This window comes from Astatotilapia calliptera, chromosome 17 (assembly GCF_900246225.1).
Source record: "Astatotilapia calliptera chromosome 17, fAstCal1.2, whole genome shotgun sequence".
NCBI classification, from domain to species: Eukaryota; Metazoa; Chordata; class Actinopteri; order Cichliformes; family Cichlidae; genus Astatotilapia; species Astatotilapia calliptera.
In genome coordinates this window covers 34,623,138-34,640,565 of record NC_039318.1, presented here as the reverse complement: position 1 = coordinate 34,640,565, position 17,428 = coordinate 34,623,138, and the positions used below count along the sequence as shown (strand labels likewise).

The window sequence follows — 17,428 nt, the reverse complement described above, 5'->3', positions numbered from 1 at the left end:
TTAATCAAAAGCACTCTAGAGAGGTAAGTGAATCATTGTCAAAGTCTCAAATTGAGAGGTTCCTTCATTAATGGAAATACAGACAGTTTACCCCCAGGTTACACAGAAGAACAGGAAGGACAGACTAGATAAATAAGATACCATCTCTTATTCAAAGCCAGATAAAACAAACATTAACCTGTACCAGAATGATGGGAAGAGAAGGAAAAAAGCGGCTTTTGAGGCAGTGTTACGATGAAGGCATGCATGACTGCCATTGGAAGCGGGAAACCAGTGTTTATTGATAATGGGACTGCTGATAGGATAAGCAAGATGAATATTGAAGTGTACAGGACTATACTCTCTGACAGCTTCAGCCAAATGGATCAGACAGCGCTTCACAATTCAAATGGATAATGACCCAAAGCATACCGCAAAAGCAATCAAAGAGTTTCTAAAGGCAAAGAAATGGGATAAAGTTAGCGACCTAATCTCAACTCAATAGAGCATGCGTTTCAGTTGAGACAGCACTGAAAGCAGCAACAGAAGGTGGCTGCAGTAAAAGCCTAGCAGAGCAGCTCAAGAGAGGAAACGCAACATTTGGCGATGTCCATGTGTTCTAAACTTTCAAAAAAACCTTAGGATTTGTCCAATTATTCTTTTTGAGTCTTTAGAAAATATGGCCACTATGTATAAAAGTGGCTGTAATTCTTGAACAGTTAATGCTCACATTTTTTGGAAAACCCTGTGAAATAAACCTGAAGTCTGCAATTGACAGTAACTGTAATATTTAGACTTGCTGGCCAGGCTAATGTCGCTTTCATGTTACTGCAGCTGTTCCTCTCACATACTGATGGACTGACTTCCCACAGTAAATCAGCTGTTAGAATTGAATCCCTGACCAGTGCAGCTCGATGCAGCTTTGCTGTTACAAACATTAGAGGTGGAGACGAATGAACCATCGAGGACTTGATTTTTAGTTTAATGACATATTTTCTGTCTGCTCTTCACGTGGCTTTTCTGCTCATCTCTTGCAGAGTGCTCCGAGCTAAAGCTAGCTGCACAGTTAAACTGACTTCACTCGCAGATGGGCTCACAGTTTGGCCTGAGAGAGTCGCTGCACTGCGTTGCTGTTTTTACAATTAAAACGTAAAATTACTAAAAGAAAAAAGGAAAGTTATGCGCGATATGACAGATTTAGGTGTCACACTATTATCCTTGTCTTTTGGCCACACTAATCCTGCATGAAAATCTGTTGCCATGACAACCCTTGTTATCGTTGCTGTAAATATTTAGTTTAGTTTACATGGAGGTGACAGGACAGGAAGCGCAAAGTAGACATCTGATTGGACCGCATGGACTTTTCTCACATGTAGTCGATTGGTGCAGCAGGCAGAAGTAAATGGTTCTGTAATTTGATATCAACTCAATTAGCTTGAAAAAGCCGCTCTTCAATTTAACTTTGTCTGCTGTTCACAGCAACCTCACGTTATCTCGCCTGCTGTTTAACTTGTTATCACCGTACAGCTACCTTTTGCTGCCAGACACGGTGTCAACTCACCACAGCTCAAATTAAAGTGCAGCGAATGCCCTGCACATTCAGGAGGCAGAGCATTTTTAAATTGCAAAAAGTGATCTTTGAGTAGACACAATTTTTGCAGTTGAAATTTTTCTCTAGGAGTTTGATGAAGATAAAAGCCATCTGTCCTTTTTTACATATGGATGTATGTTTTCTTTAATGTAGCAGCAAGCCGTAGACCTTCATCACATATTCCGTGTTTTCTGCATGATGTAGAGCTGCATCGTCTCAATCCTTTGGATGTGTGTTTGTGTGTTTATGCAGCCCTAATTTCTCTCATCTCACTCCTTCCACCAGATGCAGCAGGTGAGCATGCAGCCCTCCACAGACAGCGGTCTCTGCCCCATCGGCCTCCTGTCATCCCTCTAGTGGCTCGCATGGCTGACCAGAACACATCTGGCACTCCAGCCATGACCGAGAGGGAAGCGTCCCGCCTAGATAAGTTCAAACAGTTGTTGGCAGGACCCAACACAGATCTGGGTAAGAGAAATTTGTCCACCAGTCTCCGTCTGTCAGTGTTACAATGTGTTCTGTTACTTAGTTCACTTGTCTCGCTATTACTTTGTCTCTCTAGCGTTGCCTTAGTTCTTTTGTTCCCTGAACTCTTTCACGTTTTCATTTCCTTGCACTCTTTTGCTTCCCACTCTGTCTGCCAGCTGTGTCGTGCTTTTAACAATGCTGCGAGGGAGAAAGTCATCCAGCCATCTGGACATGCAGATTACAAGGGGGGAAAAAATACCCCAACAACAAAAGCCAATGACAGGCCTTTGTTCTAACCAAACGACAGGCCTTTATTGTTTATCCAACCCAAGAGATGTTGTTTGCTACCACTGCTTACCCCAGTGGCCGTGAAATCCTTGTGAACTCTTTGCATTTGACTCTGTGTCCTTTGTAACTAACTTTTGGCAACTTGTGCGCATTAGCTTGTTGCATCGATTCCCTTGTTTCAGGTAATTAAGTTACATCGAAGTAGTCATCAAACGAGTTATCTGAGTGCAGAATGCTGAGTTTTGCGATCCATCCAGTGACTAGTCTGCAATTTGCAGCATGTTATGTGATGAAATGTCTGTGATTTTGGCTGGAGAACATTGCTTCTGAATTTGTGGAATTATTGCAGTTGTTATAGCAATGGTTTAAATCACAGCAAGGTGGGAAAGCAGGGAACGAAGAAAAATCCCACATTTTACTGAGGTGTCTGCAGTTGTATTCAGGGTTGGATGAACATATGTCAGTCCTTCATGAAGAACAAAACACTGGACCACAAACATTGTTTGACAAAAAAAAGTTAAATGTGGAACTGTGAAAAATACATACGTAAATACTTAAGTGAGGCCAAGCTGAGGCTTAGAGCTGCTTGTCTCAGCGTATATACACGTCTGTCAGTTACTTTTGACAAAATCCAAGTCAGTGAGTTGTTAAGAAACAAGTAGTAAAAATAGCACCTACAATACAGTTGTTTTATCACACGGAAAACCTATAGAGACCAACATAGTATATAATAAAAAAATCACATATTGACATTTGAACAGTAAACCTGAGACTAATGACCAAAAATTGTAGATGTTTGTCTTCTTCCTCGTTAGTTTGACCTGAGGTTACCTTTGGTCAGAGCAGAGACTTTTAAAAGCGGCTGAGTTCGTGTGGATTATTGGTGCAGGATGAACTGTAAAAGTCGAATGTCTTTTAAAAGCCCTTTTGCTTTTAGACCCTCGTTGAGATTAAAGACGTACACCTGATGTCCTTGGGTTGTTTTTGTGTATTTAAGCTGCGTGTATGTGTTTGTTGAATGTGGCTGACAAAACGTAGTGAGGCCACTGTGGTGAATTTGATAAAAACAAAAACAAAACAAAACCACAAACTGCAAGGCTTATGAGGAGAATTGGTTATGTGCCTGTCTAAATACACTAAATATGCTAAATGCAAAAAGCTGTGTCAGACGTATTTCAGCGCAGAAACGACACAGTTTAAATACCGTGCCTTCTATTTTCAAATGACGACTGTGGTCTTAATTTACCGCAACCGAAAAGCTTTCAACGTGTATTTGAGACAGTGTATCATTAGAGACAAACATTTTCTTCAGGTTTTTCTTTACCTGATCACATTTAAGTAATTTCCTTGTTGTTTTTCTCATCTACTGTTTGTGCCTTGGTGATTTACTGTTTTGCTCTTGGTGCAAAATCAATGCTTTCTCGATCTGTTTCACATTAAACTGCATCCTGCGTTCATATTGTCTTTCTTGGAAACATTTGAATTACAGGCCAACTGATACTGGAATTTTGAGGCTGCTTGAAAGAAAATAAAGAAAGTAATTTTCAAAACAGTTGTTGAGTAATAACAGGTTGAGGGAGCTAAAAGGCAGCAGCTTAGCTAACCTGGCTCCAAAAGCAAATCAACTTCTACAAACATCCATATATATTTTATAACAAAAATAAACATGCTGTGGCCAAAAATTTTCCCTCCTAATATCCCTCCTTATAATAACTATAAATTCAATTAATTTTATATCCCTTTAAATTTTATTTATGCTTTAAGATGTGCATTATTAGGTTTAAGCCCCTCTGTTGTACTGGTGCCTTTGGGTATATTTAATTAATATGCTAGCACTAATGTAATCATTCTCAGTAAATTTGTGCTATTGCCATCATTATTGTTTGCAATCACATCTTAATTGTTACATTAATCTGCATTCTCATCACCTAATGGCTTAATACAGTGGGGCAAAAAAGTATTTAGTCAGCCACCGATTGTGCAAGTTCCCCCACTTCCAGATGACAGAGGTCAGTAATTTTCACCAGAGGTACACTTCAACTGTGAGAGACAGAATGTGAAAAAAAAATCCATGAATCCACATGGTAGGATTTGTAAAGAATTTATTCGTAAATTAGGGTGGAAAATAAGTATTTGGTCACCTCAAACAAGGAAAATCTCTGGCTCTCACAGACCTGTAACGTCTTCTGTAAGAAGCTTTTCTGTCCCCCACTCGTTACCTGTATGAATGGCACCTGTTTGAACTCATCATCTGTATAAAAGACACCTGTCCACAGCCTCAAACAGTCAGACTCCAAACTCCGCCATGGCCAAGACCAAAGAGCTTTTGAAGGACACCAGGAAAAGTATTGTAGACCTGCACCAGACTGGAAAGAGTGAATCTACAATAGGCAAGCAGCTTGGTGTGAAAAAATCAACTGTGGGAGCAATCATCAGAAAATGGAAGACATACAAGACCACTGATAATCTCCCCCGATCTGGGGCTCCACGCAAGATCTCATCCCGTGGGGTCAAAATGATCATGAGAACGGTGAGCAAAGATCCCAGAACCACACGGGGGGACCTGGTGAATGACCTGCAGAGAGCTGGGACCAAAGTAACAAAGGTCACCATCAGTAACACACTACAACGGCAGGGAATCAAATCCCGCAGTGCCAGACGTGTTCCGCTGCTGAAGCCAGTGCATGTCCAGGCCCGTCTGAAGTTTGCCAGAGAGCACATGGATGATACAGCAGAGGATTGGGAGAATGTCATGTGGTCAGATGAAACCAAAGTAGAACTTTTTGGTATAAACTCAACTCGTCGTGTTTGGAGGACGAAGAATACTGAGTTGCATCCCAAGAACACCATACCTACTGTGAAGCATGGGGGTGGAAACATCATGCTATGGGGCTGTTTTTCTGCCAAGGGGACAGGACGACTGATCCGTGTTAAGGACAGAATGAATGGGGCCATGTATCGTGAGATTTTGAGCCAAAACCTCCTTCCATCAGTGAGAACTTTGAAGATGAAACGAGGCTGGGTCTTCCAACATGACAATGATCCAAAACACACCGCCCGGGCAACAAAGGAGTGGCTCCGTAAGAAGCATTTGAAAGTCCTGGAGTGGCCTAGCCAGTCTCCAGACCTCAACCCCATAGAAAATCTGTGGCGGGAGTTGAAAGTCCGTGTTGCTCGGCGACAGCCCCAAAACATCACTGCTCTCGAGAAGATCTGCATGGAGGAATGGGCCAAAATACCAGCTACTGTGTGTGCAAACCTGGTAAAGACCTATAGTAAACGTTTGACCTCTGTTATTGCCAACAAAGGTTATGTTACAAAGCATTGAGTTGTATTTTTGTTATTGACCAAATACTTATTTTCCACCCTGATTTACGAATAAATTCTTTACAAATCCTACCATGTGGATTCATGGATTTTTTTTTCACATTCTGTCTCTCACAGTTGAAGTGTACCTCTGGTGCAAATTACTGACCTCTGTCATCATTTTAAGTGGGGGAACTTGCACAATCGGTGGCTGACTAAATACTTTTTTGCCCCACTGTACATGGTGCTGGTTGACTTGCAGTTTGAATCAAAGTGTGCAAAATTAGTGTCCCTTGGACGACTTTGCACATGTAGACTGTTTTAATTTGTACACACACACACACACACACACACACACACACACACACACACACACACACACACACACACACACACACACACACACACACACACACACACACACACACACAGAGTGGGCATTAGCTATGGTCCTAAAATGTAAATGTAGGATTTCATTAGGCTTGAATAGCCTTCGTCAGCACACTTCTTCACCCCTTGAAAACTTTTCTAACAAACTGGTTCACAAGTCATCAGTGTTAGTCAACAGCGGTTGCGGCCGGCTCGGGAAAAGTGTATCTTGCACATCAGCAGAGTGTCTTGAGATGTCAGCCCCCATTAAGGCCTGCCAGGCATCACATGCTGACTGTCTAAATTTAGTTTAGTCCCTGCACCATGATTAGATACCCCAGAACGGGCGAGCCACGCTGCCGGCTGCTGGCAGCATGAAAGATGAACTTCATTCACAGGACATAATTAAGTGAAGGATCGGAGGAGAAGGGGGGTGCTGAGAGGTGATAGGGAAGGGGAGAAGGATGGGGCAGATAAGATAAGATAAGATGAAACTTTAATGATCCCCGTGGGGAAATTGGGTCATTGCAGCTCCAAAGAATGGGATATAGATGAAAATACAAAAGGAAAAAAATAAATTGCCAACATCTGATGGAATTTAAGCCTCTTGTAAACACAAAGGTAAATAATATCACTATGTGCTCACAGTTGGATGATTTGCTTTTGCTGTTACTTAGATTATTTTCAAAGACTACAGCTCCCCCTTTTTTTTTTTTTTTTTTTTTTTTTAACAATTTAAGAAGTTTTCATTTAAAAGTAAGATGACCAGACACATACCACTCCTTGTCCTTTAAGGGCAGGCCATTATTTCTGCTGCTGCCTGGGACGCATTAATGCTTATACAATTCGCACATACATACCAGCAGACTGTGTCAGCGGGGATGACACCCCCTGGTGTGGAAGGGAAATTTGACCGACTGTCCTTGAGCTCAAAGGACGAGGGTTGGGATGATCCATTGGCTGGTTGCTCGCTTGAATGGTGTAATTAATTGCAGAGGCAGCCATGTTTTGGGGCCAAGCCACCTGACATGGTTGGTCTGCCAGCCTCTAGAGACCAAATGTAGAGATGTGTGTGACTTGGTGCACAACCCAGCACCATTGGTCCCACAACTTAATACTTGGTTATGTACTACTGGTATTTGGCCAAGAAATAGTTTGGGTGCATTATATAAATATTTCACCTGTCAGTACATTATTTCTTTTTCTTGATCAACTTGCTTCAGGATCTCCTTTGCATTCAGAACTTTAACACCGCTGTCAGTTTCTCTCTTAACTGTCTCTCTCTCTTCATTGAACCTTGCGACAGGTTGTGACAGCAGTCTGTTTAGCATGTAAGGTCATGTAGAAGGTGATGACCTGTACGCTTGTAAGAGTAGAGTGATTGATGTCAGGTTGATCTCTGCTAATTATTCCTGATGTCCTGAGGCGAGCCGGTCTGTTGAGTGAACCTGAACACAGCACCCACGGTATGCACAGTGAGGGGGAAGCTATTTTAGACAGAACTGAGGGGGGAAGGGGGAAAAAATGAGTCCCGTCTACTACAGAGTAGAACTTTTGCAGTTTCACATTCCATGTTACAAGTGAAACACTGAAAAAATATATTTAGCGAGTTAATAGAGGTTTTTATTTTGTTTTTGTTTTTTTGGGGGAGCTGTACTTCAGATTCAATGCAAATCGCATCTCAATGAACCCAAAATGTACTTATTTTTTCCATTTGTTTTAGAGAAATGGAAGAAGAGATTCAACCATTAATTATTTTCATGATTAATCAATCAAGTGTAAGCTAATACTGAAAAATTTAATACTTGGACCCCATGGTGCTGAATAGCCCAAAAACCAGTGATACAAATTATTCATTATATCAGAAAATATTGAAACATCTCCATACAGCTTATTAAATGATCTTGTTTCTCTTACAAATGCTTCAGAAGTGACAAAACCATTACTATGGCTATTTATAAGCACTGATGGATTCATTGTTGGGATCACCTCAGACTGCTTCAATTAAAGCTTTAATGGGAATGATTAAAATTAGTCACCGTCAAATTAACAGATTTATTTATTACATTTATTAGATATTTGGACCGACACTTAGCCTAAATGATTTTTAATTTTCTTGACAGGTGGCATTGCAGTTCAGTTCATGCTTGGAGGTATGACTAAAAGTTTTTATCACGGTGCTTCTGAAAAGTTCTAGCAGTTTTCATGGTGGCATTATTATTACTCTTATTACTGTTGTTATTATTGCTTGATTGGCCTTTATGTAGACTTATGTTGGCTTAATATACTGTCCGAAGTGCTTGGAATAAACATTTTATTGTTGTGATAAAAGCTAAACTGTTTCACCATCTTTACGGCTTTTATTCATTTGTCAGCGTGCGAGGGGGCAGTCTGGACACTTAGCTTTGCAATTGCGATAACTTGAGAACAAGGTGACGTGGGATTTTGAAATTGTTGCCATAGGCATATCTACTAAAAATCTCGGACCAGTACGAATTGCAGTGATCTCGACCTCAAGGTCAAGGTCAAAGGTCAGCTTTTCTGAAAATTCAATTCAGTTCAATTTTATTTATATAGCGCCAAATCACAACAACAGTCACCTCAAGGCGCTTTATATTGTACAGTAGATCGTACAATAATATGTACAGAGAAAAACCCAACAATCATATGACCCCCTATGAGGATTTTCAAATTCATACCATAGCTGCACCTAATAGAAGGCTGAGTAGTACTGGCAGCTACGGCTACAGCTGTTTGTGAAAGGTGCCTGTTAGCCCACAATAGCACGTTACCTCCACCTTAGCTGCTTTGCTGTGGGTGCACGTAGAGGAGCCGGCTGAGCATCTCTGGCAGTGGCGAACTGAGAACTGATGACTCGCCGGAACAAGTCTCTTTGAGCCACGTGGGCCACAGGAACTTTAAGTTCTTCATTCATTACCACGGCTCCACAGTTCATCAAACTTTTTGCTCACAGAGCTCTAATAGCTGTTGATTGGTGATTAGTAACAGTTCATGAAACATCCAGCTGTTTATGATGCGGGTAAACATCTTGACAAATGCACCGCTATATGGCACGTTGTGTTGTTGAACATTTGTGCGTGTGTGATGTGTTTAGAGACTGTATTTAATATTGTAAACGCTCTCTAAGTCACTCTCTAGGAGAGACTATAAGCCACAATTTTACAGACTTTATGCATATCTTTCTCTTTTAATACATTTTAAGACCAAGAGCTGGCATCTGACATCAAGCAGTTATTGCTGGATGGCAGAAATACTGCTGTTGCTATGGCAATGGTCTTTTCTCCTCTTTTTCTTTTTTGGCAGTTTATCCTTTCACTTCCACCTTTTCATCATTTCTTTTTCTTTCTTTGAGTCTTTTTTTTCCCCCTTATTTTTGTTTGCTCAGTATTTGGTATATACTGATATGTGGTCACTTAACACACGTACTCCCACACGTGCCGGAGATCTGTGGGTCAGCAACACTGTAAATAACTTACAGAAACACATACAACACACACAAACCGATATCTAACATTAAGAAAGAGGAACAAACCAAACCAAACGGCTGCTCAGTGCGCAGGAACACACTTGCTTCCATTACCTCGCTGCCTGTCGGTGTGTCTCTACCCTCTGTTGGGGGTGCTGCAGCTCTTTGTTACTCTTGCAGCATTTCAGCGCCCGACTACCATCAGCCTCATTGCAGCAGCGGTGGTTTGGAGGCCTGCTACTTTCTGCCACGCTTTGCTCGCTACACACTTTGTAGTGCTACAATCTGCAATCCCGTTACACAGCAGTCACCATATGATAGGCTTACCATCAGGACCGTCTGCAAAGTTAATAGACGCTATCAAAGTGTGAATTGGCGATGTAATTCAATTCAGCTCGGTCTTAAAGCTTTGCCTAAAAGCACTGATCATGTGTGACGATTCCAGAGGTGTGTGTCACGAGCTCGGCAATTATAAAAAAAAGAGATGATGTAGCTTCAGACTGGCCATCCTGCAAAGAGAGGGGACTCCATGTTCATTCTGATGAGACGCCAATAAAATCTATTTAAAGGAGCAACATTTTCCTTTTATTTAAAAGCTGGGAGAGATATTGTGAGAAATACTACATTTTTAAGACTCTGTGTTTTCTTATTTCCCCTTTTTGCTTTAAAATTGTATGCTGTGTCAGTCAGTGAATGAACATTTGTTTGTGCACGCTGCCTCCTAGCATGTCCCCAGGCGTAACACCTGACTTGATAAGGTTGATCCAACCACCAGCTGTCTCCTGTGTCAGTATCCTCACAGATTGTCTGGCTTAGTTTATTCATATGTTACACCATGTGGTCTTCCAGGTGAGTTTTTCATCCTCCCTTTCTTTCTTTTTAGGAAGCTTGACTGAACAGACCTCAGCTCTTACAGTTCTCTCCCAGCTGCTGAGAAATTTCTCCTTTATGTGCACGCCGGGCAGACGTACACATCTGCAGCCATCAGCTTTACCCTTCAATTCAGTATCTAAATTAATCCGTTTACTAACTTATATTTAAAATCGTGACAATTCTCCATTATAGCTCTGCCCACAGCCTAGTTGTGTAGTAATTTTATTCATGATTAATAACACAGCGTTCCTTAGCAGGCTTTCTGTTACTTCCTTAAGGCTAAATCGAGATAAAAAAAAAAATTCCCATTAAGTGTCAGGTTTAATTTCAAAAACCATATACAGTGAATAAAAACCAGCAAGTTATAAGGCAGATTGATAACCTTTTACTATTGCAGAAACTTTCAGTATATTTTTAATTAACCATTTATTCTGCAGTAAAGGAAAAAGTGGATTTCTGGATTCAGAATCGATGCTTATTGTGTTCGACAGCCCCGGTGGTGGTGGCTGACATTAAACATGGACACAATCTTAAATAATGAGGTCAGCAAATGCAAGTAATCCCTGTGAGTCAAAAGCTCAGGCTGTTTCCCGCTGTTTGTTCTGCTCTTGGCTCTATAATCTGTCATATATGCTTGATATGAATATCCTTAGAATGGTCAACTCATATAGGAAGTGACATATGCTGTGCAGACCTGTTTCAGATTGAGGATAAACTGAGCAGCCTGACCAAAGGTGAATTATTCTGAACTGCAAATCAGCCTGAGCTTCTCGAGAATTCGAGAATAAAAATGTGGAGCTGGACATAAGCATAATAGGTCCCCTTTTACAGGATCAGTTTCACCTCAGACCTTTGCTCTAGGCCAAAAGAAAACAAAGCCTCCCTCTGCAGTGATCAGCGTGTGTTTCAGATTTTTATTTGAAGCACTTTAATGAGGAGTATTCACTGTTAACTATTGCAGTTTGGTAGTTTATATATAATCTAAAATATATAAATATTTGTGGACAGCAGCTCTTTCAGTCAACAGAAATGTTGCCTGCAACACTAACTTACCTGCAATTTAATATGACTGCAGAAAAGGTGTCACCAGGCCAGATATTTTTGAAAGTGTTTCACCCAAACCAGTTAAAGGCGAGGCAAACCTCGGGGAATTAACTATAAAAATTCTCTGTGTTCATGCAAAAGCACACACACACACACACACACACACACACACACACACACACACACACACACACACACACACACACACACACACACACACACCTGTATGCTCATCTGTGTTCCGTGTCCTCTCCCAGCCATCTGGGCCATCCATCAGGTCTCCTGAGCAGGTATAATCCAGGGAGGGAGTATCTTTTTACAAGAGTCCCATTAGTTTACGAGCCGTCTGCTCCCTGGCGCTATCGCTTTGTCCTTTAGATGAGTTAGACCATTCAGGACTCTCTCACAGCATTCAAGGTTTATAGGAGGAGAGCTTAACTTTTTAATATACTCTGTGATAAAGGTGTCTGTCCTGATTGTATTGTTTTTCTGACCTCAGTGACTAAATATCTTCAGATGACTTGAATAATAAGCTCGAGAAGATATTGCATTCGCTGACTTTATCACTGAGGTATTTCCCAAAACAGGTACTTTGGGAAACACCGTTGTAAAATGTGCTTTATAAGCTTTACGTTTAATACTACACACATGAAGGAAAGATTTAAGAAATAAATTGTACTGGTTCTTATTGCGTGTAGATCTCACCACTATAGGTCAGTAGATTTTAGATTCAGTCAACAGAGTTGTGTTTTCTTACACCTCCCAGTTCAAGTGTATATCCCTAGCTACAGTGGCCACTGTAGGATAAACAGTGGTTGCCAACGTTCATCTGTAGTGAGTGTGGGTGGTCACCTCAACTGCCATGCATCATTTACTCTGTTTACTTTGGAAGAGGCTGTAAAAATTTTGTTAAATGAATCGATACGGAATCGATTAGTCAGTGATGCTCACTTCTGTCCAATGACAACAATACTAAGGTGAGGTGTAAAGGATATCCTGAACTTTTCTGCTCTGCTGTTAGCTGTCATTAGCTGCTGTTAGCTTTCATTAGCTACTGTTAGCTGTCATTAGCTGCTGTTAGGCAATGTTAGTGAAACTTTCTAACACTGTTGCACTCGGACGCTGCCATCACTGCCATGTGATTTCTTTTTCTTTTTTAGTAGGAAACTGGAGTCTGACATTAGCTGGCATAAAATTAGCTTATAACTGTTGTTGTTTTTTAGCTGGCTAGTTGTCAATGATTTGCACGTCTAATCTGCTGACAATAAGTAATTGTGACAGTATCAAGAAAAAAAAAACACGTTTTCACATTCACATCACTAGTTCAGGAAGTGGTGAGTAAGAGGTGAGGGGGAAGAGGATGACGTTTTATCCAGATGCCAGTGGCGTGGTGTCTTTTCTTCATGTTTTCACTTCATTCGTGAACGGGACCCTTTCTCAGGTGATAAAACATCATGTTTTGAATGTGAAGATGCAGCGTATGAGTGAAAATTTGCCTCTACTACACACGAACACCTACGGATTCTCTCCTCTGCCTTTGGTGTGGTACATATGTGGCTTGTCTCTAGTCACATAGATAATTAAGCAGAATGGTGATGATGTCCATCTTGGCCAGTGTATTCAAAATGGTGGTGCAACAATGTGGCTTCAGCAGATTGATGCCCGCTCCTGCATACATCAGTTAACATTATTTTTGCTTATTTAATAACTTCAGAAATGGCATACTGTGCCTTTAAGATGTAGCTGATGCTCAAAGTTTCATCAAATTGGTGTTTGTAGGTTGACTTTATCTTAAGCTGATGTATGTGGAAAGCTAAGTGTTCGCAGGATTGAGTTTGGATTTGCTGAAGAAGCTTCTGGAAGCTTCTGTTGCAGAACACAACTCTTTGGCCAGGTGTGTTTAGGTGTGTGTGTGTGTGTGTGTGTGTGTGTGTGTGTGTGTGTGGTATTCACGTGCGTGAATATGTGTGTTGTGTTTTGCCCCAGTGGTCGCGCTCCGATTGAATGATGCCTGAATAGTGCATGGCTTCGGCCCGCCAACCGTCTTCCCTCCTGCTCCCATCAGCTCCCTGCTCATCCAACACTGACTGACAGCACTTCTTCCCTCTCCCGCTGTCTTCTATTCTTCTTCCTGGCCTTCACAGAACTGTGCACACAGGCAGGTAGACTGACTGACAGGCAGGTAGACAGGCAGACATGGAAGGGGTGCAGGTACACACTCTGACATGCACATTTACAATCACACATGTGTGCACACTTCCTTATAGGAGCTCCATTTGATTTTTTTTTCATTACTTGGTTGTTTATAGTGAGTCCTCCCTTGCTGAAAGGAGCTTCTTAGCTCTGTTGTTTCACTCTTTCAGTCCTTTGTCATGCTTGGATGATTGTATTGGTGGCACTTGACTATATACTTTGTGCACACTCAAGATCCCAATAGGTGATAACCCAACAAATAACCCGCTCTTTGTGGAAAATGCAACAAAAATTCCGCTTTGAGATTATTTTTGTTTTGAACGAAGCAAGACTCTGAAGCCCAGAAACGTACGTGAAGCTGACAGATCCAGGATTTCTTGCAGCATCTAAATGAGCAAATGGAGGTAACATATGCTGTTAAATCATTTGGATGCACAACCTGTAACATGTGGCAATGCTGGTGGAAAAAACTATGAGTCTATGAAAAACTTGCAATTATGTAGCAGTTTCACTTAAAAACTTAATTTAAAACAATACAAATCATCCAAGAAAATTGCCGTCCAACCGCCTAGCCCTGAACAAAACCTGTGTTTAGGTTGTCAGTCCAGACAAAAACGAGGGACCAGAGCATCTTCTCACATGTGCTGTTTCTTACATTAGGCTTTCTGAACACAATAAAGTGTGTTCCTCAGGATTTGTTTTCTTATTTAACATCTTGGATTACGCAGCCATTTTCATTAGAAGCTGAAATCCTTTTTAAAGTGAGGTAAATTGTGTTTAATTAGCATTCAAAAACCTAAGGGTTCAGTGAGCATTACTAGTGTGCTTACATCTAAAAATTCATCTAATATTGAAAATCTCACCGTGTTTGTTAATGAATGCTGCTCGTCTCCTAATTGTTTAAGGTCTAAGAAGCTACAAAAAAAAGAAGAGAAACTTATCTGTTGAGCAAGGCTCAACAAGTCCTGCAAATTAAGAGACAAACTGGAATGGCACACTTGCAGAGCACGCTCTTTGCCAATGCACTGCGCACTCTCACAGTTTTTAAGAAACTGATCTGGATCAGCATCATAATCTAATGGGTTCTTTCTATGCCTGTGCTCTGCCTGTCTGCCAAGTTGCATTAAATTGGTAGTGTTTTGCACAGTCCTGCTGATAAACAGAGACAAGCAGCACCTCTGATGGGGCTCTACTCGGCCTTTTGCCTTAGTGGAGGAAATGTATCATTTGTTAAAGCCCTTTGTGGTTTATGATCTCATGTTCCTATTTGCAGGCTGATATGGTTTGTCTGCGCCTTCTAAAATTGCTGTAAATCAGTGTTAAAAAATAAATCACATTGATGTGATTGGGCATTGTTCAAAAAAAGAGCATGGTTTTAGTTAAAATAAAACAAAGACTGGGTGATATGTTGTTAAATCTGTTAATTTTATATATTTAGAAACAGATAAGTACTGTTTGCTTTTTGAGCCAAAGTATCTCAATCTGTGGACTATCTGTATATCCTTTTTGGAATTAGTATGTGACATAATTAAAAGATGTTGAGGTACCAGTAGTAAATATAACCAGATTCAGACCTTTTCAGAGTTCAGAAACCGAGAGGAAGGAGAAACACAATGAAACACGCAGCCACAACACTGCTAGAAGAACAAACCAGAACTGGGTTTCAAGTTTACAGGTGTATGAGAGTCAGATTATAAATTGTTATAACCAACAAATGACCAAAAACACTCAAACAGATCGTTTGCATAATTCCAAAAAGAAGAAATACAAGTTGTCAGTGACATTGTGACACTGAGAGCAGGTGGATATGTGTGGACCCCGCCCACAGCCGTATGTCAGAGTACAGACTGTTCTCACACACGTCATGGATATAAGGTTCAGTTTCATGTGCATAGGGCTGTCAGCTCTTCATCTAGAAGGTCTTCAGAAACTTCAGGAAACTATAACTAAAAGTAAAGTACACTGGATTTATGGAGAAAACAATGTTGCTTCACCTGCCTCAGCTGATGCAGCCAGTGGACTCAAACAGGAAGGTCATAAGGTCACAAAATAAATGTTAGATTTAAAAATACTGAATTTTTTTTCTAATAGAATTATTTATTTTTCTCATCTTTACCTGGTAGTTACTTCCTCAGTTTACTGTTTTTAGAATCGCTGTGGCCAGTGGCTTTGTCACTTGTTCAAAAACACTTGTTCATGAGGAAAATACTTGATTGAGGCTGTGTTCTAATGCAGGTTTCTTAATAATCTAGAAGTAGGATTAACTTGTCTTTACAGTGCTGCAAACCCTGGAATTTATTGAGAAAGGCCTCTGTCTTTAACAATGTCTGAACTAGCTAAATGTTAAGGAAGTGATCCTGTGACCCACATATATGTGCCAGAGAGAATCTGGGTCAGAGAGGTGACAAAGACACATTCTCTCCTGCTTTAATAAGCACAGTTGAGGTGGCCTTTATCAAGGCAGCCAGCCCCGTCTGCTCAGTGAAGCTGCTGTCTGCGACGGTACATGAGTGAATGCACTGGAAAACTCCGCCTTGCGCTCATTTGACGTGACCTTTACGTCCCCTTGATACTGCTCTCAGAGTTTGGTTGTGTAACACTTTGGGTTATCTTGGCTGGTTAAATAAGTTTTAATGAAATATAAACACGATAAAACATATTGTGCCCTTTGAATGTTTCAAGAGTCACTGAGCATTTGCTCCCTCCGAGCGCCCCCCCATCAGAGGAGCTGTTGTGGGTGTTCAACATAAGGTACATGGTGTTCTAATCACCCCCTGTGGTCCCGGCTTAACTCCAGCCAAGACAAAGTGAACTCCTGTAAGTTCATGCATAATGGAATACAGTAGCCACAGAGAAGAGACTCGCAGCACTTGCCCTTGAGTTGTTACAGGTGTTTGGTTTTTTTTAGTTTTTTTTAATGGTGGTAAGAAATAAGGCTTCCTCCAAGGTTGGGTCTGTCCCTCCAGAACAATCCGTTGAGATCTGTGTCCAACATGAAAAACACCCACGATACTGATCATGTTAAGTCCAAAGAACCTTATAACATAATGAGATGTTTTATTGGTCTCCACAGGGTCCCCTCTTTCACTTCTCTATATGTGCTTTGAAATAACTGCCTGTGGGGTGAATTGACTTTAAATAGAGGTTTTGCTTTAATTTTGTCTGTCTCCAGAGACCTCTTTAAAAGAAATGTCCTTATAGTTTTTTTTCTCTTCTAGATATTATGATGTATAGCGAGGAGTGACAAATTTGTCAGCTAAAAGTGTCTTGTTTGCATTGCTAACTTTGTTCAGTGAAAGTGACGCCGACAGCTAGTCCCTCGTCACCTCCGGGACAGTTGCAGAAACTTCTCCGCCCTTCATTTTGACAAGTGCCCGCTGAGCAAAAACAACAGATTAATTTTCGAAATGTCACGAAATGCCTTTAATTTATTCCAGTGGAGTTTGGGTTCGGCTGTCTCATTCATAATGCACAAGAGATGCCCTAGAGAGTTATATGTTTTTTGAGAGATGAGCTAGCCTCGCACTAATGAAACGACATCTGCAATTTAGCCTGTATGTCAGCTATGCTCATTTTGCCCTCTCTATCTCTGCCCACTGTGGGAAATTGAGTTTTATTCCTTAGCAATGAGTTCTTGGGAATTGCAGTATGGTTGTGTAGTATTCATTTAGGAAATGGCAATTTTTTTTCTTCTTCAAAAAAAAAATCAGTATTTAAAGACTCTTTTGGAAGAATAGTGCGTCACCTTGGAGTAGATTTTACAGATGGATTATAGATTTATATATTTCCTCATGCAGTTCTCAGCTCAAGGAAGCCTTTTAAGCCAGGAG

The 17,428-nt window shown here is 40.9% G+C and overlaps 1 protein-coding gene across 3 annotated transcripts in view; it reads left to right on the top strand.

The window, feature by feature from the left end:
• Positions 1-17,428, top strand: part of tbc1d22a (TBC1 domain family, member 22a) — a 166,514-nt gene that overhangs the window by 13,614 nt on the left and 135,472 nt on the right. For all 3 annotated transcript variants that reach the window (XM_026147265.1, XM_026147266.1, XM_026147264.1), the window contains exon 5: positions 1,856-2,038. In XM_026147265.1, coding sequence (XP_026003050.1) covers positions 1,856-2,038 — 183 coding nt within the window. The remainder of the gene's footprint in view (positions 1-1,855; positions 2,039-17,428) is intronic.